Raw genomic sequence first — 26,307 nt, 5'->3', positions numbered from 1 at the left:
TTCAGTGCTAAAATACTTCTGATTATTTATGTTAAAAACTAAAATTCTTTCCAGGCTGCAACTCAAATTCAGCTACCAGCAACTTTTCATCACTTCCATGATAAATTTCCTCTTGATTTTTGCCCTGGTCACTTGAGTTCTTCTTTCACTTTTCCATGTTTTGCCAGTTTTCTAATCTCAATATAAATCACAGAATCAATTTTAGAAGCTTTTGAGAGTTCCTGGAAATGTCTCTTATTTTTAATAGAAAGGCTGATTTGAAGCTCTGTAAGTTTTTTTGTAAGGTACTTTATTAGTAGTGTGATTAGTTTGGGCTTTTTTCTTCCAGAGCACAATGGGAAAACAAGATTGTGGACACTTACCAAGTTTTACACATCTCTGGCAGTAAACCTGACATGCGAGTTGTTGCCAAGCAAGGGGGTAATACAAGATAAGATCATAATCATTGTGCACTTTACTGATATGCTGTAATCAAATGTGGCAGATTTAGGATGTTCAGAAGGAACTGTGCTAAAATCTCTAAGCAAGCACTAATGGAAAGGTTAATATGATGGTAGTTAGCAGACACCAGCAAAAGCAGTTTGTCACTAGAACTGAATTTAAACCAGGCACATTCAAAGTCTTTAGCTCAAGGGGGCAATAAAAATATAGAATGGGTAGACTTAATACACTACTTCCTCTCTTTTTATTGTCTAGCTACCAGAGGGTACCAATAATTTGTTATGCTTCATATTATATTTGGAGGCATCTGTGAAATTCATTTGATAGAATAAATTCAAAGTGTATTTTTATGCTAACACTACAGATTATACAAATGAACACTGACAGTGATAAAAAGTCTTGATTTCTACAAAGCAGCCACATGAATTTGGGAAACATAAAATGAAATGGGACAGCCCACAGTTTTAATATCTAAAACACCAATGGCATTGATGTACCTGCTGGTGTACAGTTCTAAAGAAATCTAAATTGTAGCACAAAAGCTGTCAGTCTTTCCCTCTTTTTTTATATGCAGCCATCCACACACAAAAGTGGCACGTTCTTAAAGCGATGCGGTTTGAATTGCGCGGCTTCTATTATTTATGCAAAATGGGTGTTGAGCAGTCAAACTCCTATCTATTCTTTCACACTGCAAACAAATCAATTAAGGTGGATCTTATTTCACTGAAAAAACATGTAAAAGGATTTATGTGTGTTCAGTTCTGCAATGTAGATTTCAGTGAGATCGCTTACTATCTGCAAAATTAGCACAACCGTTGTCACATTAATTACAGTATTTAAAACCTGCCTATTTGAATTTAGCATTAGAGACCAATAGATGATAGCTCTCCAGATTAAGTTATGTGAATTTAGCCAATGGGAGACACTATTCAAATAAATACCTCAAGAAGATGAAATCAAAAGCTCTGGAAATAACTGTAAAATCATCAGTGTTTACTTCAAGACAGTAGAGGATCATACATTTTTAGAGAACAGATGGAAAACACCAACTCGAATATGTTTTGAAACACAAATTCCACACTACCCCTTCTAAAAGAAGCTGTTTGTAGAAGCACGGTTTACATTAATCAGTACCTAACAATTTTATATACCACCTTTCTAAAATTCATTTGCATAATGATAATCCGCATATGGCAGGGTTTAAGTTATTTAAGCGGTGTTATATTTCACTATTTAGTCTTGCTTCACCACTGCTTTAGCAGTGAATCCTTATGGAGTGTAATGCAGCTAATGAGGTAGCTTTTTAACTGAACAAACTGACAGGTCCCATATCTGCAGAGGCAGCTTGAAACCGTGCCCAACCTCTCGGCTTCCCAAGAGGCTTTTCAGAATTCAATAAATAACATCTGTAGGCGATGTTGGGTGCAGACCTAGCAGAGTGCGTCATAACACTGAGCTGGCAGAACAAAGAAACCATGACGACTGCCAAGTTTCCATGGCAACCGCTGCGAGGCTTGGAGAGTATAATAGCACATCAATCATTGTCCAAAAGAACTTCATTATCAGCAAGAAAAAAACCCGTTAGGATCTGTTTAGTGTGCAATTGTGGGTTAACTCACCTCAAAGCCTTGCTCTCTAGCAAAAGTGGCAGCTTCCTGAAATAATAAAAAAAGAACAGTTAATTATAAAGTGCTAGATAATGAAGAAATAACACATTCTGAAACTCATTCAGCTGGTTCTCCTTTTACGCGATTATCTCAATATACCCATATACAGTTGTTCAATTCTGATAGCTGCACCAAAAGCTTCCCCCTCCTTCCCTCAAGCCCAACAACAGTACAATGTCAACACATTTCACAAGTTCAAATAAAGAAGGTACAGTACGTTTTTTCCAGGCGAGCCTGGAAAGTTACTCCTGGAGATAGGAGTTGGACCAGGAAACCACTACTTCAAACCCAGACTAACATCCTTCAGACATGTTTTTAATTGAAATTGCATTATATCTTCACTTATGAACAGCACTCCATGGGATAAAGGTTATCAAGTCACTTGAAAAAAATCACTTGTCATCTACAGTGCATTAAAAAAGGATCACAAAATGTGTTCAAACCCTTGTGGTGGAATCAGATGAACATTTTTAAATACTCTGATGTCTTAATCACTGCTTTAGGCAATTTAACTATGTTCTTTTCCTGAAAGAACAGAAGAAACATCAGAGTATCAGAATGTCCTCATCTCTTATTTATATTAATTGGAGCAATTATAATCTGTTTTGAAATAAAAGCAAGGAGACAGAAGACAATAGTAATGTTTTCCTCTCACTCACTTTTCACTTTAACATTGAAAGCATTTAAGAAAACCCTCAAAGTCTTTATATTTCAACTTGCATTCTTCCAGATTATCTTTGCCAAGTGTTATTAATAGAGGGATAAGTCTTGAGCCAAAATGGTGAGCTGATCCAACAAAACTGAAATAACTACCACACCAAACCATTTAAGTCCAGTGCCCCTATGACAGTTTTCAGTCTTGCAGAAAATACATACTTGTGTACCTATATGATCTGCCAATTTGGAGGAAGCACAAGAATTTGAAGTGGGTACAATTGATTATAACAACAGTAAGTTGAGGTTAATAAAATGTGATAAGCTGAAAAGCACAACTCCTCAGGCTGCTTCACTGCAAAAACATAAGGCTGACCGGGTTAGCCTTAGCTGATGTTGACAGAAAAACTGAATCATGGTCCTGACAATTGGGTGCGGGCAAGGTTAGCCACTTTGACAATTTACTTACAATTGAATTCCTTCTTGTACATCACACAGGCAATGACATTTGCTAGCCCGGCTGTCGAGAAGGAGTACAGGGTTCAAAGATATCATGCAGTGTTTTCCTAAACCAGCATGTGATTAACAAAGCCTATGCTCGTATGAAATAAAGGAGTCTGCATGCTGCCACTCTGAAGTGATGCGCTTACAATGAACTGCAACACAATCAAGAAAGCCTCAAATGGGACTGTGACACAGAAAAAACACCAAAATAAGAGAAAGAAGGGAGTGATAAGGGAGCAGCAAATAAGTAAAAGGACTAAAAATTATGTACTGTAGCCAAATTACTTCTTTAACCTCAGGTTTTTGGTCATGCAATTGAAATCGGAAGTTACACTGATCTGTCCTAAGGGGATTTCTTTAATGTCCCAGTGCAGCAGGACATTAACATCTGTGTTAAACTATTGTTTAGCCAGGAAACTGGACACCAGTACATGAAATAAAAACTACTCCAGTTAAGTAGTGTTTCCTTATGTGGGAGACTTTGCGAGAATTCATCTTAATTTTCTGTGCTGGAGCACCCATGCATAGCACATGTGGTCTGAAAGACCTGGCCCTTCTACAAGAAAGGATAAATGATTGCACATTTGTTAAAAAGAATCTCATCTTCAGATTTTCCTGTTATAGAGTGTCATCTTTTAGTCTGGTCTGCTGCCCGGCTGCATGAATAATGGTAGCTAGCATACAATCATAGATTTTCCTGCAGTTGACCTCTAATCTAAGGGTGTCTGAAAGCACCAAAGAACAACAGCAGTCTTCATTTTCTTCTCCTATCAACCAAACTTCAGAAAAACTCCTGAACAGATTCTTTCAGCAAGGACTGTGCCTACAGCCCCCTAAGCATCAGGCTGTCTCACAATTACATCCTTTTAAGAATTAAGGCCCCTCCAGTAAAAAGATAATAAACCTCAAAACACACATTTGGAGACTACAGTTTGGTGTTTGCAAAATGGTGAGAAATGTGAGGCAGGCCCTGAATGCCAGGGACAGTTCAAAGTAAATTAACCAGATAAAAGCGATGAGAACCTTTTAGTATCTATTCACAATAACAGTGAGAACAGGAAACAAGCAGAACCCATCTGTGCAGCCCTAGGGCACCTCATACTGAGCTTCACATCTCTAATAAAGTAGTCAGGTTAAAATCTAAGTGGCTGTAACATGTGGAGACTGGTTACAACGGCCAGCCGGGGCGTTCCCTGATGCAGGTGATAATCAGTATGATAATCACTATATTTACAGGCTTTCCATTTTATATCTGACATTGGAAATCATGAAGAAGGAGGGATTAAGGAAATAAACAACCTACACAGAAGCTTTACTGCTCCCAAGAGAATGCAGCATTTTCATTCATGCGTGACATGCGACAACAGCAAGGCAAAACAGCGACAGAACAGAATTTTCTTAGGAGGCTTCATTTCACATGAGGAGTTCTTTCAGTTTTGATAAACTTTAGACATTATTCATTCATTAATCCAACTCAGCATTTTCAGAGCTATTTTCCATTATTGCCTACAACAGAACATCTCATTTCATAAAACCCTCTCCCCTCACCTTTTTGCTCTTTTTGCCCAGGAGTGCTAAACATTATTTTGTACTAAACATTATTTCATCCTAAATATATTCAAAACTCTCACTCCTTTTCCTACTTTTTCTGTATAATCTTTTTACTGACCACGACAGCGAATTTATTGCCATACCACCTAAGGCAGAAATGGGATTTGTTATTAGTTATGAAACATTATTTGGCTCATGCTGAAAAAACAATAAAAATCCTAAGTACAGTCACGCTGAAAAAACCCTGTGTACAGCCTTACTTAATGGGAGTAACACAATGTCACCAAAGTTAACACACACCCTCTCTTTGTACAATAGTAAGCAGTTTACACAGGAAAGCAAGATACATTAAAGAGATAACAATAAAAAAGACAACTTCCGTTAGTACTGGCCTTGCTGTTATGTTAGAACTTGCTCGCTGAAAACTATTTCCATTTTTGCATGTATTTTACTGCTGTTGGAGTCCCTGCATTTAGTAAATGGAGCTGTAATCTACACTGGGGCTGATATTCTATGATTCTATTTTAATAGGACTTGTTAAAATTTCAAGCCCTTTTATCACCAGCAATAGAGAGTATTTGTTTACAAGGAAACAGAAACATACCCTCCAAACACAGACTCTATCAGCATCTGCCTTCCTAGGAGTATTCGCTAGCCCCCTGTGTTGTACGAATTTTACGATTATAGAGTTAAGATACAATAACTGCACATTTAGTTTGCCATAACACACATAAGGCGCACTATATATTTAACATTTTTGTGGTACCAGGATTCTACAACGACTTGATCAAATTATAGCCAAAATGGCACCAACATGCATGTTGGGCTAAAATTAATTCATGTAGGCCAACGTAAACCTCACGCAGTTGCACTGAACAGCATTTAAAACCCTGTATTGCCAAAATTAGCTGACAAAGACGGTTTCAAAAGGCTCAACTACAGTATTATCTACAATATGCATTTTAACCTTTATATGGAGAAAAGGAGCACTGTAAACTAAATTTGCATTTCATTGCTGAAATCAACATTATCTCATAAAGAAATGATAAAACAGCAGGACAGCAATGATACCCTTGCACACTGAATGCATTTCCCGTAATTACACAAGAAAGCAAATGCAGGGGACACTGAAGCTAATCCCTCCCCTGCCATCCTTCTTGATAGAGAAAACATCTCACAGAATAACCTAATCTCACATATTACAGTAGTACCCTGTGCAATTCTCCAATTCTCTATTTTTCCTTGGGGAGTGGGAAACAGAAGAAGAAGAACCCAACAAAGCAACGCCTGGATTTGATTCACTTTTAAATTGGGAGGTTAGTGCCAGGGTTTGAGGGAGTTCTCACTGCAGTAACTGCAAACTTCCTGATTTACACAAAAAAATCCCCAAGCAAGTCCTATTCACATTTTCAGGAATATCATCCTCTTCCTCTGTGACTCAGTGGGCACAGCCCGACCCATGAATCAGTGTGATCTTAAACCAGCACACGTAAGTACGGCATGTATACAACTGCAGAGAAAGATCATTACAGTACAGTGCACAGTGCACAACAAAAAGAAAGGCATAAAAAAGCAAATTTGAGTGGACTTACTCACTGAGAAACTGTAAATGACTATGAGGACCATCCACTTAGTGTCTGCATTTGATGGAACCATCCCTGCTGGTACCAACCACGTTTGATTATAAATTGAATAGTCCATCACTATGCCTTACAAGACATTTTAAACTGCTGAATCTAACTGTGAAATCTTCTAAAAATCAATCTTAAACATTTCCTTCCTTGCATACAGCTCAGAAGGATGAATTGTTAGTTTCCATCCATTTATATTGTTTCATTGAACACATTAAAGGCTACGATTATCTCGCTCAGATAATTTCCTTTTTCTTCAGTATAATTATTTAGTACTAGCCATCCCACTCATGAGTTCATCCCCAATCCTGGTATAACTTTGTATTCTTTGTATCCTCTCTTGATTTTCTACAGATTGTCTTGTTTGCAGCAACAAAGCTAGTTTCACAGATCTCCTCTAACATTAAAACCCTGTTATCTAAATGAAATGGGTGGCAACAAAGTAAATGAGCAAATGAGGATATAGGGAAGACTTTCATGTTAGTGATGCTCATTGGCACCTACAACTTTGTTCTACAAAAGACCAACTCAAATAATCAAAGTTGTTTTATATTGACAATTCTTCTTTCTTAGAGACAGGTGCTGAAGATTTGTATTTGTGAAATAAGGTATTTTTATTCATGGTTTTCTAAAGGACAGTTTACTTGTAAAAACTTCTAAATCAACAACAAACCAATCAGCCATTTATGTATTATCGGTCTCACTGCACTACAGAAACATTAAATTCTTCTGCTTTATTATAATTATGAACACTCCCAGTTCATCTTTCCTTAGGTAGGTGCATTTGTCCTTCCTATCTACCTGTACCTTCTGTCATCTTTTCATGTCCCTAACAGAGGGTTTTCTTATAAAACTCTGTGCTTTTAGAGCTATACCCTTAGTTTTATATACTCCATAGGTGCTAAGAACCTCTGACTGCAGCAGTATCTGTTGCATCCAGTAATTCTGAATACAGGCCAATAAAAGACATCTTTAGTTAAAACCTCCTTTTTTTGTTCAGGAGATAAGTCACGAAGAATGATTTATCAAGATCACCATGTGCCCTGCTTTTGGTATTTCCTTCATAAAACACTCACCACAGCACAGGAGCTAAGCTTGTTTTTAAGGAGGGGGGATATTAAGCTGTGCTATGTTTCCCACCCTTCCAGCTCCAGCCCAGTTTACACTAAATATAATGCTTGGCAGTGTGGCTTAAGGCACAGACAGGATAATAGATTTTCAATTGCTGCCTTTGAATTATAACAAAGATGTCATACATACATCTACTAACTTCATGACACATTTATTGGGGTGTTGCATCAAATCCAGGAATTCAACGCATCCCACAAGCGTGCAGTAATACAACCTGTCTTTATACTCCTCTTTCCTGTGTCTGCTACACAGGCAAGCTAAGTTATACCTGATTTTATTGCCTGTTCCAATTTTAATTGAGAAAATAGATGCATATATACACACACACATATGTGTAACAGCAGATCCACAGTTCTTAAAATGATGAATTAACACTATGCAAGAACTATGATTACTTCATGTTATGTAAATAGTGGTGGTGTCAAAGCTGTGGTAATGATAATCATGACCTACCTAAGGAATCAGAGGTAGAAACTGCTGAAGACTATCTGATGATCAGTTGAAAATATGATTTCAACAAATGGCCGCTATTATTCTGTTATTTGAAATGAATGGATGGAAAGTCCACAGGACATAGTTCCAGCTGCATCACTAACCTTTAATGCCAACAGTACATTTATTATGGTTAGTGGTAAGATACATATACTCTTCTTCAATTCAGCTTAAATAGTTATCAGCAGTTACTCAAAACACTGTAGATTGTCCTGTCCAGCCTTTTATGTCATGGTAGTCTGATTTAGACAGGCATTACTTTAAGGTCAACTATTACCACATTTCCCTGTGTAAAAGCAATACAAACTTATATGACTGTATTAAAAAATGGCCATTTATAAAGTAATTCAGGGCTCAGGAGGCAAATATGATTTTATCCTTTTTCCTTTTCTTCCCTGCAAAGTCAGTTGCTTTAATATGGGTCATACGACAGTTTGAAAAACATAAGTCAAAAGAACCACCCAGCATATTTACTGAAACAAATCTGGTGAGATTCTGCTACAGCTGATAAAGTCTGAGCTATACCTGGGGATAATGCTTCATTATTATTTTCATTTATGTATACATGATGTAATGCTTCAGTATTCTTTTCGCTTGACAGGCACAGAAGACTAACCCTTGATTTGGACAGTAGCGTACATCAGTTCACGTTTCAGAGAAGATCAGTCAAAGTGGTCACAGAATGGACAGCCCCTGCATGCAGCTTGAGAATCAACACTGAGAATCAGCAGTATCTGAACAAGTACCTACCCCTTGCTGGTAGTAACTGAAGAAAGCACAGCTGGCATCAACTGGATAGGCATAAAGGAACCCTGAAGTGGTTTTTTTCCCCTCTTTACTTTTCCCATGAGCTGTGCCAGACCCCCAAATTGCTTTTTTTCATAAAGGATAGCAAGAGCTTATATTATACCCTGAAACACTATTCCAGCTTGCTCTGGTAGTACTAAAGATAATGGTAAATATATCTACACTGCCTTTATACAGTAGGTGGAACTATAAAATAATAATAGTCAGCTCAAGTGAATAATCAGAACAAGTCCAAATACCATATGGGGTTAAAGTTGTAATGTTCAGAGGGGGTTCTGGAAAAGTACTGGAGGGTTTTGTCTGAAAAAGTCTAGTGTGAAAAGAATTGAGAAAGAAACATATTTTCTGTCCTGCTTGGGTTTACCCTGAGGCATCTGTATCATGTACAACTCATTAATATTCAAGTTATTTATTCTCCTATTCAGGTTATTACCAGAACTATAGCTCCTGCTAGAATCTTCCATGGAAAAAATCACCCTGAGTCACAGCTTAATGCCATTACAGGGTCTGCAATAGCTGCAGCAGCGAAATGCCTCTGAGCCATTTTGAAATTTTATGATGGATAAAGCGCTATTACTTATATCTCTACCTTACATTCCTACCTAAAGGACTGAACTACCTATGACTCTGTATGTGTGTGTCTCCTCATACATTATAAGCTTCAAATTACTGAATGATACTCTCTTACACAGCCTCTCTAGTCAAATGCATCTCTATTTTAAAAACAGATGCATAATGATCAAAAGAGAGACAGAAATAAAAAAGACCCTTTCCTTAATAATCACAGAATCAGGAGAAGAAAAATAAAACCAAATATCCTGAAATTCATTTAATAGCTATAAGACTTTTATACACATACAAAAAAGTAAAAGATGTGTGGGGTCCTTTGAAGTCTTTAATACTGCTCATTGGATGCTCTTCGTACTAACTTTTTGCCTGAAGGATGACAAACAGAAATAAAAGATTACATCATTTTCAACAAGGACTTCTATGATTGCAACCACTCAGACCAGCCTGAAATCACTGACAAGATATTCTCATCTGGCAATTTCAGATGAAAAGAATAATCAGATACTGCGCTAAAAGTGCTGAGATCCGGGAAAACTTGTTTCTAGTCCAGCTTAAAGGTTAACACATTTTTAGCACTGAAATGGAGTTGGTTTATATACTTTATTTGGTATGATGTCATGCACAGCCATTTAGAATTATAACTAAGGCTATAGTATTAGGAACCCCATAAAGAGCAATCATTGTATAACACACTTCATGTGCTAGGCTTGCACTGCTTGTTAACTCCAGCAAGAAAATAAAATTGCTCACTGCAACCTCCAGTAATAACACTAACTTTTTAACTGATCTTAATATTACACATTTTACCCTTTCAGTGAAGTTTTAACCCAGTTGACTTAAAGATTCTTATTTGAGTTTGTTGTGCTATTTAATACTAATTTGATGATGCATTTATCTGTGCTCAAGATATGAATATTCAAGATACAATTATTTTCTGGTATTTTCAGTTTTAGCTACTGTAGCTACTCTTTGGAGGGAAAAACATAGTTCTCAATCTGTGTTTGTGACTCTCACAATATGTCATTGCATGGAAAAACAAAATTGCAATCTGACCACAGTTAGGTCACTGTGGTCCTGACTGAAGAACATGAAGAACATCTCATTCCAGATGTGACTAAGGCACTATTCTTCGTCTTGGAGAAGCTGCCAATATCTTGCACGATTTAAAAAAAAAACAACCAACCTGTAAAAGTCAGAATTTACCTGCTTCTGACCACTGAGTGTTTGAGGATGAGTGATTTTTTGTTTGTTTTCAATATCTTTGTCACTGACATGGACAGTGGGGTTGAGTGTGCCCTCAGAAAGTTTGCCAATGACACCAAGCTGTGTGGTTCTGTTGATACTCTGGAGGGAAGGAATGCCATTCAGAGGGACCTTGACACACTTGTGAGGTGGGCTGATGCCAACTGCATGAAGTTTAACCATGCCAAGTGCAAGGTCCTACACCTGTGTCAGAGCAATCCCAGGCACAGCTACAGGTTGGGCAGAGAGGCAATTCAGAGCAGCCCTGTGGAGAACGACTTGGGGATGCTGTTTAATGAGAAACTGAACATGAGCCAGCTTCAGTGTGCACTTGCAGACCAGATCAGCAGACCGGAGCACCTCCCATATGAAGACAGATTGAGAAAGTTGGGGCTGTTCAACCTGGAGAAGGGAAGGCTGCATGGAGACCTCATAGCAGCCTTCCAGTATCTGACAGAGGCCTACAAGGATGCTGGAGAGGGACTCTTAATAAGGGACTGTAGTGGCAGTGTAATGGGTTTAAACAGGCGAATTTCAGGCCAGATATAAGGAAGAAGTTCTTTACTGTAAGGGTGGTGAGGCACTGGAATGGGTTGCCCAAGGAAGTTGTGAATGCTCCATCCTTGGCAGTGTTCAAGGCCAGGTTGGACAAAGCCTTGGGTGAGATGGTTTAGTGGGAGATGTCCCTGCCCATGGCAGGGGGGTTGGAACTTGATGATCTTAAGGTCCTTTCCAACCCAAACCATTCTATGATTCTATGATTCCTGTCACTAGACACTACTGTGAAGAGCCTGGCTCCGTCTTATTTACTCCCTCCCATTAGGTATTTATATGCCTTGGTAAGATCTCCCTGAGTCACCTCTTCTTAAGGCTCTCAGTCTCCTCATATGACAGATGCTCCAAACCCTCAGTCATCTTTATGGGCCTTCACTGGTATCACTTCAGCAAGTCTATGTCTTTCTCAGGCTGGGAAGCCCAGCCCTGGACCCAGAACTTCAGATGTGTCTCAATGTTTCTGAGTAGAGGGGAAAGATCATCATCATCCACTGGCTGGCAATGTCCTTCCTAATGCAGCCAAGGATGCTGTTGGCCACGTTTCCTGTGAGAGCACACTGCTGGCTCAAATCCATATTTCTTTTTTCAAATGGAATCCTGAGGTCCTTTTTTGCAGAGCTGCTGTCCACCCAGTTGTTACTCTGCCTGTCCTGGGATCAGCAGTCCTCCCCAGGTAAAAGAACCTTTCATTTTCATTTGTTGAACTTAATGAGATTCCCATCCACCCATTTCTCCACTCTGTCAAGGCCTTTGAAATTTGGTATTATGATTTGCTTTAATATAGTATGGAGACCTCATAGCAGCCTTCCAGTATCTGAAGGGGGCCTACAGGGATGCTGGGGAGGGACTCCTCATTAGGGAATGTAGTGATAGGACAAGGGGTAATGGGTTAAAACTTAAACAGGGGAAGTTTAGATTGCATATAAGGAAGAAATTCTTTACTGTGACTGTGAGGGTGGTGAGGTACTGGAATGGGTTGCCCAGGGAAGTTGTGAATGCTCCATCCCTGGCAGTGTTCAAGACCAGGTTGGATGAAGCCTTGGATGATATGGTTTAGTGTGAGGTGACCCTGCCCATGGCAGGGGGGTTGGAACTAGATGATCTTAAGGTCCTTTCTGACCCTAAGTATTCTATGATTCTATAGTAGCTACTGACTGCAAGAATGGGATAAAATCCACACTGGGCTGAGGCAGACAGGGGAAGACTTTTTCAAAGACTTACTGATATGTGCAGAAGTATCAGATGACTATTAGGATAGAAAAGAAAGAGCTGAAGAAACCAAACTAGTAACTATAGCCACACAGCAGGTGAGGATTGTCACGAACTACAAATGAATCAGAACAAGCTGCTATGACAAATAAGGAGTATCTCTCAGACTTGGAAAAACCCTCTATCCAGCTGGCCAAAGGACTGCTAATATCAGTACAGCACACCAAAGATGAAAAAAAAACATAGCAGTCCACTAACATCTTGACCACTGAACTCCATGTGGGTTATAATATGCTTGGCAGCAGATATTCAAATTATCTATAACCAATTGCTTCATGCATTCAAATCACTCTCATTTCATTATAATTGCTTTTTCCTTTAAAAGTTGGCTTAGGTAAAAAGATCATAACTATGCTATCTGTTGGTTTTGTTCCTATGATTTCAGAGATGAAAGTGATTTTTTTTTTTCAGGAAGTGGGGTTCAGAATTCCTAGGACAGAAGGCAAACTACAAGCCTCCCCAGCATTCCTTTCTACTTTCAAGACACCACATTCATAAAAAAAAGAAAAAGAAAACGATAGAGTAAGATGCAAAAAAGAATATAAAATGATGTATGAATATGCATGAATTCCTACAGAAAAAAATATCAAAATTAAATGATGTAATTATAGCAAATTACATTCCTGCATCAAAGATCAGTAATCTTTTACCTAATACATAACAGCATAATTATGACAACAACTTATTTGTTGAAAGTGCATAGTTTAGCAATGCACTATTACATGTATAAGTGTATGAAAACCCCCTTTTTCCACTGTGATAATTTGCTCTAAGATCATAGAATCATAGAATAGTTAGGGTTGGAAAGGACCTTAAGATCAAGTTCCAACCCCCCTGCCACGGGCAGGGGCACCTCGCACTAAATCACATTGCCCAAGGCTCTGTCCAACCTGGACTTGAACACCGTCAGGGATGGAGCATTCACCAACTTCCCTGGGCAACCCATTCCAGTACCTCACCACCCTAACAGTAAAGAACATCCTCCTTATGTCCAATCCAATCTAAACTTCCCCTGTTTAAGTTTTAATCCATTACTCCTATCACTACAGTCCCTAATGAATAGTCCCTCCCCAGCATTCCTGTAGGCCCCCTTCAGATACTGGAAGGCTGCTATGAGGTCTCCATGCAGCCTTCTCCAGGCTGAACAGCCCTGACTTTCTCAGCCTGTCTTCATATAGGAGGTGCTCCAGTCCCCTGATCATACTCGTGGCCTCCTCTGGACTTGTTCCAACAGTTCCATGTCTTTTTTATGTTGAGGACACCAGAACTGCACACAGTACTCCAAGTGAGGTCTCAGATGAGCTGGATATGCAGCAGTAATACTGATAAGCTGAATCCATACTGGTTTTGTCTGTCAAGCATTTGCCTTCCCTGTTACATCAACTTTATGTTCATATTCGCACAGACACACAAGACTTTTCCAAATGCATGTACAACTTGACAAACCAAAGGCAATCTCCCTCTCTGAAACCTGTATTTCAGTCTTCTATGTGCACCCAACTCTCCTAACCATTACTGGTTCAATCAGTGGTTTTCACAAGTATTTTTATTCACTATACCTCTAACTAGGGGAAAAAACAACCTATGCCTGAAACAGAATCACAGCCACTAAAATACCACAACTTATCGGCACTTTCAAGTTTTGTGAGCACTTGAAGGTTATGAAGACATACAGCTATTGTTTGAGATGTATTGGCAAAATCACCATTCATGTTAAATAGCACTGAAGTATCTTGTTACTGTGAAGCAATTTTACCTTGTTACTATATTAACTATCAACATAGCAATGAATGATAATCTATTCTCTCTTAAAAATATCATTTGATATGTTCACTAGTTATAAAATTTTAAAGTTCAAATACATTTTTCTTAGTGTTACGACTGAGGTAGCTGTACTATTTGCTATTGTTCTTCAGTTTGTAAATTCACACAGACAACTTTTAAAGCCAAGCAGAAAACCAAAATCTGGACTCAGTCCAGACAGAAGAGAAATGAAAGATTTGGTCTACATTTGAATAAAAAAACCCCTGTGACTTTCAACTGTGCTCTTTTTACAAAAGCAGTTCTCTAAATCTCTGCTAAAGCAAGGACACTGTCCTAGTGTCACCAGTCTCCAGTTGTATATTCTGAAGGATCATAAAAATGTATAATAGCTTTCAAGCAATAACATTTTGTACATAGGCAAATAAAAAACTTACCATCTCTGACTCTACCATATGCACATTCTCCACATACTCCTAGACTCAAAGAACATTTTTAATCCTCAGCTATAGTTCTGAACAGTTACCATTTAACCTCTACTTCTGTTTCTTTAAAGTGCTACATTTATTTTAGGACTTGTCTCACAACTAATTTTTAATTACTGGGGTAACAGATTGACATTATATTTTAATATACATTTATATACATGTTAACCATCACTATTTCTTAGTATGTTAGCAAATTGCAAATGAACCTGAAATTGCACCTGATACATTTCTTGTTTTATTACATGACAAATGGAAGACTGCAAATTATTCTGAAGCTGAAATTAGTAGTCACAGTAATAGTAGTAGTAATTCAGTTTTGGACAAGTTATTTTTAGCTAAGTACTTGCTCAAGCCCTTCACTACAGATTTCTCACACCTCCTGAGTGCTTAGAAGTGTAAATAATCTTTTTTTTCCCCTCTGCCTGTAGCATTATATTTGTGTTTAAATATAACAGAAGTTATTTTAATCTATTTAGTTTGCCTCACACTTTCCAACACAAAGAATTCCTGCGATTTCTTCCAAGATGCCGTCTCTTCATTTTATGCAAAATTTGAGAAGCGCTGTAGGGTCAAAGCAGTGCTGCTCTTTTGTTCAGACTGCATTCCGATTTGGGCTCTTGAAAATTTCCTTCTTTCTCTTATATTAGTAATAAACTTTTTGGCCAAACACCAGAGAACAAATGAATGGGAACATTCTAAACCAGTAGTGCTACGCTTACAGAGCAAAAGTAGCGGCAATAACAGCACACCAGATGCTGCATTGGAAGTTTTTAAAAAAGATGGCTATTTAGGGATTTAGGGAAATGAAGAAAAAAAATAGACCAGGGTCTCTAAAAAGCGGCACAAATTTGTAGAATCTCCTTGGTCTGAGTTGGTTTTTTTCCCCCTAAAAGAGCTAGGAAGAATGTAGTGCTCATACAACACAGTAAAATCTGATTATGTTATAAACAACAAGCCAGAACAGATATTCAGCGCTAGCAGACACACATCTTCCTAACTCCTTGTCTCTTGCCCCATTTTTATATCATACACTCACCTCTTTCAGTCAAGTTAATCAACTCTTCTGAGTTATGCTTCAAAAAGTCACCTATGACATCTACCATGACTTGTTTTGAAAATCACCATACTCTAAAAGGCATCTTGATTTTAGGCTTAGACTATGAAAACAAACAGTTTATGTGGAGCCTGGCGTGCTTACATGGTGAGCAGTGAACAGTTTGCAGAGGATACTGTGCTAAAAGTGCCACTTTTAAAAAATTATATTGAAGCAGTTCTTTACAAACATGGCTCTTGTCCAAAGCACATATGGAACATTAAATATAACCATAAAACTTTATGCACCAGATTTGACCAAGGTCTTGAGCTCTAATTTATATTTTCTCCATTTTGCTGGAAGACTAGCTGCATTTGATAAAACTACTTCATAAGGACCCTGTTCTCCTAACATTTACACATCACACATCTGGACTTGGAAAAGGATTCTGAGTAACAGAGCCAACTAATGCAGATCTTGTTTACATTATATGCAATTACTCTTGTGTTATGAATCTCCCCAGGATATCAGAATGTGCTGAAGACACCCAAAGAATATGTACTTCAAATAAAAGTGCAAAAGCCTGGGTGCTTCTGTCCCTATCAATGAGCTCAGTACACATGATCATGTGAGAAAATGAATGGTATTTATATTTTCTAACAATACTGCATTTCATTTTTATTAATTATTTCTATGTAATTAGAGCTAACCTCAGTGTCTGAAGATCTCTGTTTGGATTGTTTTTCTCTCCCAACTTGCTCACTGCAGCCAAGGGAACTAACTGATGGCAGTTGCAACACTCAATTCAGTTACATAAACACATCTTCCTTGCCAGATTCCCCTGCGGTGTTCCCATTTCATGAAATAAGTCTCTAGCATTTAGTAATGTACTGTACCAGCAAGTTTCTTTTCATGTCACAGAAAATTAGGTCCTCTGCTCCTGGCAGCAGAGCAGCATCACACACATGGAAACCACTCCAGACCGGGTGGCTGTACCCGCAAGAGGACAGGAAAGAAATACAATACTGAAGTAGCTACAGAACAAGAATTGGATGTCAGATTTCAGTAGCAGAAAGACAGCTTTCATCCAGAAACTGAGGCAGATTTATTCCTAAGTCTGTTACAGTGCCAACAAATGTGAGTGTACATTATACCTTCAAACATACACAAGATACCTGTGCTTCTGTATTGAGTGTATTTGCCCGCAATGATAAAAAAGCCACTCCACTAAGACTATTACTGTAGGTGTAAATGGAGTTACAGCTTTTAACATCACAGCTGGAACAAACACACTCTTGACTATGAAAGCAGTAAAAGTGGAGAGACATAGAGTGACCTAATCTATCAGACAGCAAATCAGCTGTAGAAAGGGTTGGCTCTCTGGACAAAGTTTCCCACCATATTTGCCTATCAGTGTGAAGCTGGGTGGTCATACTCCATTGACTTGCTAGAGCTTACACTTACCATGCTTAGGTCACTGCTGAAGGCTACCTGGTAAATTATACAGGGACTAGTACCTGTATGTCTGTGCAAAGTTCAGAGACTGTAATATAGGTCTTTGGGCATGTTTATATCAGGCAGTGGAGCATCAACAGAGATCTCAGAACTATCTGAGCTACTGGCCTGAGCTGGTAATTCATGGAAGGTCACACACCTTAAGGTACTCTTGAAGTCCTCTGCTTGCACTGGCAAATGAATCACCTAATTTTGCAGGTCTCCTGCTCTGAGTCATGTGTACCAGACGTCTTTGGTTGAATGGTACACCTATGCTCTCAAAGGATTATTAGCAAATGCTGTCTGGACAAACATAAAAATACTGAGGATTTGTTTATTTCTTCTTCTCCTGAGAAAGAAATATAGGAGAACAGAGAGAAACCAAATAAAACCTGAAATAGTTAGAATTACTTCTTAATGAAAGAGTTCATTACTTACACAATGAAAGAGACTTTTTTTTCTATGTTTACACAATTTGGAGTCAACATGGAAGCAGTGGGGAAAAAAAAGTTTGTTTCTAATTTAAGACTTCATTTTCCTCTGGGACCTCTGATCAGATCTAGAGTCTAAACAGGTTCATGGTTACCTAAAGCTGGAATCTGAACCACCCATCTCCACCTCCATCCAGTTCAAGGACTTAGTGAGGTTTGGTCAAACTTCCTAGCTAAAGTAATTTTCTAACTCCTCCTACAACTCATACAGATGAACTTAACACCTAAGAGCACGATGTCTACTTCCCTGCCCAGCAAAGTGAGATTCCTTCTTTGTAGGAAGAATTCTGACACTGTGAGAAAGAGAAGATTAACCGTTACATAAATGTGGATCTATTTTACTTTTGCATCTTCCCATGAAATTTCTAGTGGCTGGCTCCATGTGTTGACATGTTTGTTCAATAATTCATGTGCCCTGCTTCTCTTCAGTTAAACACATTTTCAAAGTAAGTTAAACAGGAACAAACCATTCTTGCTCCAGCATAAAACTGTCCACAAATGGGCACAATACAAATCTGAGTTAAAGATGCTGTGCTCAAAATAATGTGCTATTTCAGTTCAGATTAATTTTCCTGTGAACACAAACCTTTATTGAAGGAGAATGACTGAAATGGTGGATTAAGTCTGCAGTCCTGCAAACTGCTTTTCTTCAAATACCTGTATTCACAATTGTTATACGTATTCAGGTTATGTCTCACTATGTACATGTGAGAAAACATAACTTAGCTACAAGAAGAAGTCCAGATGTGTGGTAAAAGAGTTTTCACCTTTTACTTGCTCACTGCCACAAGTCACATTGGGGTACCCTGGCACTGCCCCAGGCGTAAATGCTGATTTGAGAAATCTGCTACTTGGCTTCTCAATTCTATTGGTGCTGGTGAGCTGCATCTCAAGGTACAGAAGGTCACTACCTAAATTCTTCATAAATTTGCCATTTCTAAAGTAGAAGCAGCGGCAGGGGAAAAATGCACTACTCTTTGTAATGCTATTTTAGATAACATTAACAAGCTGTAAACAGCCAAAAGACAGCTTTGTGCAGAGTTCAGACTTAAGATCAGAGAAAATGTCTTTCTGAATACCACATGCTGTTTTCCTGGAACACTGCATGTGAGTACCAATATTCCACAGAATAGTAAAGGTTAAGTATATACTAGTGAAGTCCCTATGGACAGGAAGCAGTGAAGCTTTTCTTTCAGCTTAGTGGCAAAGGATTTACAACACCATGGATGCTAGTGACCTGAGATCCACTTGCACCAACTGCTTTTCACCATAAAATGTTCTGTAAATCAATGTGTTACTGTCTGTTTAGAGAAGTGTGTGACACTCTCAACTTCTACTTTCACTACTTGTGCAGAAAATAATCACAGATCAGGTGGCATATGAGTACTTTGTATTTCAGAACTAGCAAAGAGATCTGGTGACATGGTCATTGCTATGGTAACTATACTTTTGTAGTGAACACTGAAGTAAATAGGTACATAAAACATGCATAAGTTGTCACTATGTAAGTTACTGCTGCCCTGGAGCTGCAATAATTTGCTTCCTTTAAAATCCTTAAATCTAGCCATAAATACTTGGTATCTCGCAATGTCCTATTATTTCAATAAGATGACAAGGCTCCTCTTACATAATATAGTGCAAACACATGAGTAGACTGATTCATCAAGAAAAGAACCTTTTGAAGAAGTAATTTATGGCCTGTAAGTAGCAAACTATGAACAGGTTTCTTCTGGCATGCATGAAGAAAACTACTCCCCCATGCCCCAATTCACTGAGGCAAGATTGAGCCACTGTTTAAAGTTTGAAAAGCTAAGTAAATTTCTCCATCTCTGGGAAATACAGTCATTTGCAGGTAGAAAGCTTCATCCAGTCTCTCTTCCCTTATTCTTTGTTTCCTCCTCCCTTCAAATAATCCACCAATGGCTGAGATGTGGAATTAGAAAAGAACAGGCTGAACCCTGCCTCCTTTAGCAAACAGCAGTAATGCGCAGAAAGAAGTTTTGGTCTCCTTTCATGCTCTGCTCTTCATCATAAAGAATATTTGGCTTAAAGAGGTCCTCCTTTCGTCCCAGCTGAGTAATATAACACAATTATAGGTCTTTCATACATAAACTTGTTTTGGAACACTTAAGTGCAAGCTTAACATGTAGCTTAACACAAGCTTTCATACATAGTGATGATGAACTGATACTCAGAGAAGGAAAGCACAGTTGTCTTCTAGTTTAGACAGGGACTGTAATCCTGCTGAGCAGATAACTTGAAGGGACCGGTCTGCCCATGGCACAAAATGAAGGAAGGCACTCATAGGTCAAGTGGATCCCTTAGGATTGTCTCCTTGGCTTAGATTACATGTATAGCTTGGAAGTCTTATGTTTCTGAAAGAAAGGGGGTAGTGTTTGGTGACAGCTGCATGAGATCATCATATCAAATGGATTAGGACAGTGTTGAGACTGGAAGGCCTACAGAGTTATCACTGATGAGAGAGGTATAGATGAATAAGTCTTTCATAGAACATATACTAATGTACATTCAGTGACTGGATGAATTTCAACAGATAACTTTTTAAACTAGAGAACCCAGCTGATGCAAGAAAATAAAAAAGCAGTACTTATATTTTATATGTGAGGAGAAAGCATCTACCTTTTTGTATCATTGATGTTCTGGTCATGTTTCTAACGCCAATTTTAAGTTCTGGGTTTTTACTTAAAGCAGAGATTTGACCTCAGTTTATTGTAAGAAATACTGTATAAAGACCTTGCATTCTCTGAATGTACTTTCTGAGAGTACAGGAGCTTTATTAATGACCCCATGGGCATCCAGGTGCTCTACCAGACATATCGACATTGGCTGTATCCCAACGGATTTAACAAATATGTCATAAATAATCATTATTTGAACTTGGATATTCAAGTTATATTTAAAGATGGAAATTTAAACAACCTATTGATGATTGTTTATCTAATTATATCTAGAAGGAGTACAGCAGTGTAGGTAGCTCTAATATGGGATTACTAAAATGCTGGTTACCTGTCAGTCCTTGTCTAATGATTTTATAGATTGTAACAATTCATCAATGAGGAAGAAGCTCAATGACTGTCTTTTGGTTTCTCACTTATAGACTCAATTACATCCCTGCTTCAAAATCATGTGGCCACACCTCACTGGGCCTTTTCTTTAAAATATCCCCCTTCTCTCTGATGCCTTAGCTCCCCTGCACATAGCGAACAGGAGACAGACACTGCATGTCTGAAAAGGGGGAGAACAGGGAGCAAGACCTCCATCTTCTGCTGGCATTAAATTTCTAGATCAGCTCAGGCTGTAATGTGCAATTTCACATTAATATAACTCCGCAAATCACCACCTTAAGGGTCTGATTCATCAGTAATGCTCTCATTTCATTATGCTGCTCTGCTGATAGAAAAGGCACACATGTATGGGTTTGTGCACTGTGGTTGTTTTTCTTATGTTCCGTTATATTTGTTTCCTAAAAGTCAGTATCAATACAAAATGATTTAAGGTTGATACTAATTGAAAGAGACAGAATTTTTGCATGCTTGTGTAAATCTTGGGTTTCTTGTTTGGATTCCATGTATGATGCTTTTAAAAAGCCATAATCATCATCATCCAGGACTAAAATTTACATTAGGTCAACACAGAGTTAAAATCTGGGTACGAACCAATAACTTCATTCTTAAGAACTGTAAGTATTCTGAAATCTATAAGCATAAACTCAGGAAACTCAGGAGTAAGCTTATATTGAAAAAATCCAATCACATTAAGATAAAAGACAGACAAACAAGTTACTCATAAACTCCTACATGTCATGATACTGTGAAAAAAAAATACATCAAAAAAGCCCAACATCCTGAAAACATAATTCCAAGCTAGTCCAGTACCACAAACATGAAAATATTTAAGTCATAACCATGACTATTACATAGTTTTACTACGGTGTACCCTATCATTACTATTTTCAACACTAGGACTGAGAAGACACCTCTCTGTGACACAGCTCTTTCATGGCTCTTTTGTGTTGACAGAGAACCAAGTTAGGAAAAAGCAACCCACTTCTCACAAATCCTGTAACACACAATCCCTTCAGCAACGTTAGAGACTAATGTGACAACAAAGGAAAGCCCAACCTCCTTTCCCTTTGCTCTCCTGCATAAGACTTAGGCATAATACAGTTAATAATGAGTATGCGTTCTTAGCCCACAATCTTTCACTCTGTTCGGCTAGAATTCAACAGTTGTTTTAAAACGTGAGGACTACTATTAAAAGTTGCTGGAAGTATTCATGCAGAAAACTGAAAAGATTGACAGTGATTTTTATTTTTTTTTACTTATATAGCAAAGACTAATTTGTATTTTACGCTGTTTCAGCAGTCTTTGACTGTTTTCTTCAAAATCACTGGCTCAGTGGCACCATATGGAGCATGTTGAACTTAAGATACCAAGAATGTGTCCAAGATATATCTCACTCCAGTGTGTTAAAACATTCCACCCTGCAGCTGTCATTATAGGAATATAATTCATACCCTAAAGTTTAAAGAAAAACAGTGTAGCTTACCATGCTTACAAAAATACAAGATTTCTCTGGTTCCAAGTAACACGCAGTAAATGGAGAACAGTTAATCTTAAATACTGCTTTCTTAAACATTTTAAATTTTAACTGATCATGAACTGCTTTAATTCTGCATATTTGAAACTGAAAACAAAACCAAACAGAAACATGCACAAGAATTAAAAAAAGATTTATAAAGAAGGACTTGTATGTAGACTTAGCATAGCTCATCATTACTTTTTCTTTTCCATGGATTGTATTTCTTTTAAAAATTGATACAAGAGATTACAGGGAAAAAACATAGCTACATTTTTTGGTAATGGCGCTGAGCAAGTGTATGATTATTATTAGGACATTTCACCTCTCTCTGGTCATTACTTCTCCAGTCTTTTGATTGTTATTGGTGTTTAAAATTTAAGTTTCTCAGGTTAGGACATGCCTCTTACTCTCTTTTGTACAGTGTACAGTACTCCAAACACCTTCTATAAAGTTAACTGCTGTAATAATAAGGGTAGGAGGCAAGAAAAAAGAACTCATGGGTTTCTTAGAAAAGCTGTCTTGGGATGGCCACATATCTCAAATGGTCAATTAGCAAGCTAGTAATTCAAGTTCTCTTAGGAAAGGGTACACAAAATCATTATAAGATGCGACCCATCATGTATTCTGGATATGACATGTTTCAGAGGAAAACTATTTTAGATAACTTAAAAATTGTATTGATACAACTTTTCATATGCCTTTGTCTGTAAAGTCAGGAAGTTGTATGAGACTCAGGGGAAAATGTTTTAGAAACCTTCTAAGTTTATCCCACAATAGCTTATTGATAGATGGTAAACTTGTATGTAAGGGTTAGTATCTTTGAGGCCTTTGAGGGTAGACAGTGTCATGCTGGTAAGCTGAGTATCTCCCTTCTCCAATATTGTCAATAGTCCATTTACAGCCATCCATGGACCAAAGACATTAATGCAGGCCTGAACATGGCATGCCTTATGGCTCTAGACAGTACAATATTAGGGAGGCATTTCGTATATGCAGTGATATTACTGAATTCAGGAACATGGAAAGGGTTTCCAAAGGATGGCTTATTACAGAAAGATGGCCAGTTGGGGTACTTCAGAGCACAGAAGTTGGCTCTTTCAAGAGAGAACAGTAACTACGCTCAGTAATGAGTACTACTGAAGACCTTGTTATACTTTCCACATAGCTGAGACAGGCAACACAAGATCCATAGAAGTGTTTGTAACATGTGGAATTAAAAAAGGAAAACATCGCAGTTATATCAAATTTGCACCCCAGGAAAATGGGTATGATGTGTTTGTATCTAGAAAAATGGAATTCAAGAAATATACAAGAAAAAAAACAAAGTAGCTTAGGAAATGTTATGAAAGGGTAAATATCTAACTTGTTATGATCTTGATTTAAATTAGTAACATGATTTGGAGTGATCGATACAGAGAAAATCAGTTATATCTGGAACAGCTTGCAGGATGAGTTGGATATATTTCAAATATACTTTGGGGAATTTTATCTACATGAAATATGATTTTTCTTACCCGTTATGCTCAACAAAGATTTATTGCAAGAGACTATTAACAGATGAACAAAACAGTAGCATTGAAAACTGTTGTTCAATTTAATTAAAAAATATTGTTGAAAACTTTCCACATGTTGCATATACTGTAAAACAAGAGTTCTGGTTATCTGGCTTATCTGTTCTTGAAAGAAATATCTTTGTTCAAGAACCACAGGATTGACCATAAGGGATCAGATCAGCAATCTATCTAGTCCAGAATCCTGTCTTTGGAAAACTGTTGGAAAGGAAACTGAAGGAAACCAAAAGTTTATGGAACAGTTCAGTTTCCTTTAAACTCTCATTAAATGGTCGGGTTTTACCCTAGAAAATTAGTGTTAAAGGATATTAACTATGGGTAGTCACATTGTCTAATTATCCAATTCTTCCCATCCACCTAGTACTCAAAATCATTACTGTATCATGGAATGCACAGATTTCAAAATAGAGTAATTAAGGGGTTTGCTTTGTGTTTCATTACACGAAAGCTATTCTAAAACTTGTTATCTTAAACATCAGCCACAAAACCTAATGTCTGCACAATTTACTCCTGAATTAGGCATCTTCCCAGTGTGATAACAGTCCTTGATAACCTATTACATATTCTCATCTCACTCTTGATCTATCCAAATGCCCTCCAAAGTAACCAAATTCTGTTAATTTATGTTGCAGTATTCTATACAGTGCGTTTTTAAGTTCCAAATAACAAGAAAGAGAAACTTTTATTTAAGAATAGTAGAGATTAGGGATGGTTAAAAAGAAATAATTGACATTTTACTTCCTGAAATAATCCCAACCCTCCAGTGGAAGAGGTGCAAAACGAATAGGTTTGCTTTGAATAAAGTCTGCTACAAAGAAAAGACTTTCCTCCTTCATTGTTCCCAAATACTTAATATCTGTATCTTAAATAAAAGATAACTTTGGGATAACTTCTGTTGTCACTTCCATGCCAGCTTAAAAATTATTCCAAAAGCACAGCTGAAGATTATGGTAACACACTAAACCCTTTCATCCCTATTTTAGCTTGCTCTATCTGAAATATATACATGCACCACCCATCCTCGGACACAAATTCTTGTTTGAAATATGAAAGAAACTCATCTGCAAGTAGAGTTAATATGGACTTCTGAAATTCACGGTTTCCATTGTATAATGTCAATAATGGGTTCGCTTCCTACCATTGCTGCCCTTTAGAATACTCATAAGCGTGTCCACCCACCTCTCAGATAACGCATGTTCAGCGATGGGCTACAATTGACATAAGGCTATGTACCACTTCAGTTCTTTTCACCAGTTTAGACTCTAGAAGAAATGAATTTGGTTCCAGATGATGTGTTCTTTTTTTGAGCAGTTAGATTTAGTAGTTTGACTCATTATCGTAATTCGCATATACCAGGATGCAGCTCCATCCAAATCTGGCATTTACTTTGATGTTCAAATCAAATGCATAGTGTTTGGCAACTATATGTGCAGAATTTAAATTGATGGAGCCATTTATCTGAAACTGGTATGTATCAAGACCACTCACAGATGTATCTACTGGTCTAGTAGAAATTCTAGCAGGAGGAAAAAGACATGTTAGTCATAGCTGCTCCAAAATGACACATGTATTAAATACTGTGTGTGTTAACAGCATCTGACTGCTACCCACGTTTCAAAAGGAGCTAAGAAAAAACTTCACGTGAATTGATGGTACAAGATACCTGCAAGTCCACGGAATTTCAGGTATTTTCAGTTGCAGGAAGGTCCTCCTTTCAGAGCAATCAGAACTGACCAAACAACACAATTTATGGTTTAATTTCTCATGAAATTTCCAGTCTTTTAAAAAAGAAAGACTGCTGCACAACCTGGAGAGGTCAACAGTCTGACTAGAGAAAAGCGCCCTGGTGTTTCAGGGGAATTCCGGAGCAGAAACACACGTTGTTAAAAGAGATCCTGAAGAGGACCTAACTCTGTGAGGTCTCTTACCTGCCAGGAACCAAAGATACTGCTAATAGCTTAGCTTCTCAGAATTACAAAAATGATATCCTTCAGAAGGATGGCCACAAAGAATGAGAAATAAGCCTGCTGTTGACTGGCACCTGCTGACTTGCTTAGACTCAAAGGACAATATCAAGATGAAGAAGCCCCATTTCTCAATGAAATCAGTGAGATTCTCCTGAATCAGGATCCAGCCTTCAGCATCAGAAAATTTAAAAATAAACCTCTTAACTCCAAAAATATCTGGGACATCCTCAAACAGCCTATTCAACTAGCAGGGCTGCACCTTGGTAGCCGCAGGACAGCCTGAGAAGTATCACTGAAGAACAGACTAGTTGGGGATCCTAAGGGTCTTCCATTGAAATGTGTATCAATTTCCCATTGCTTTCAAGTGAGTATCATAAATGCTGAAG

At 37.9% G+C, this 26,307-nt stretch overlaps 1 protein-coding gene across 2 annotated transcripts in view; it reads right to left on the bottom strand.

Annotated features, from left to right (window-relative positions):
* The window catches only part of ADK (adenosine kinase), a 299,743-nt gene that overhangs the window by 45,665 nt on the left and 227,771 nt on the right, over window positions 1-26,307 (bottom strand). For both annotated transcript variants that reach the window (XM_034065123.1, XM_034065124.1), the window contains exon 8: window positions 2,061-2,096. In XM_034065123.1, coding sequence (XP_033921014.1) covers window positions 2,061-2,096 — 36 coding nt within the window. The remainder of the gene's footprint in view (window positions 1-2,060; window positions 2,097-26,307) is intronic.

Source organism: Melopsittacus undulatus, chromosome 8 (genome assembly GCF_012275295.1).
Source record: "Melopsittacus undulatus isolate bMelUnd1 chromosome 8, bMelUnd1.mat.Z, whole genome shotgun sequence".
NCBI lineage: Eukaryota > Metazoa > Chordata > Aves > Psittaciformes > Psittaculidae > Melopsittacus > Melopsittacus undulatus.
This window is presented reverse-complemented; position numbering and strand designations above follow the sequence as displayed.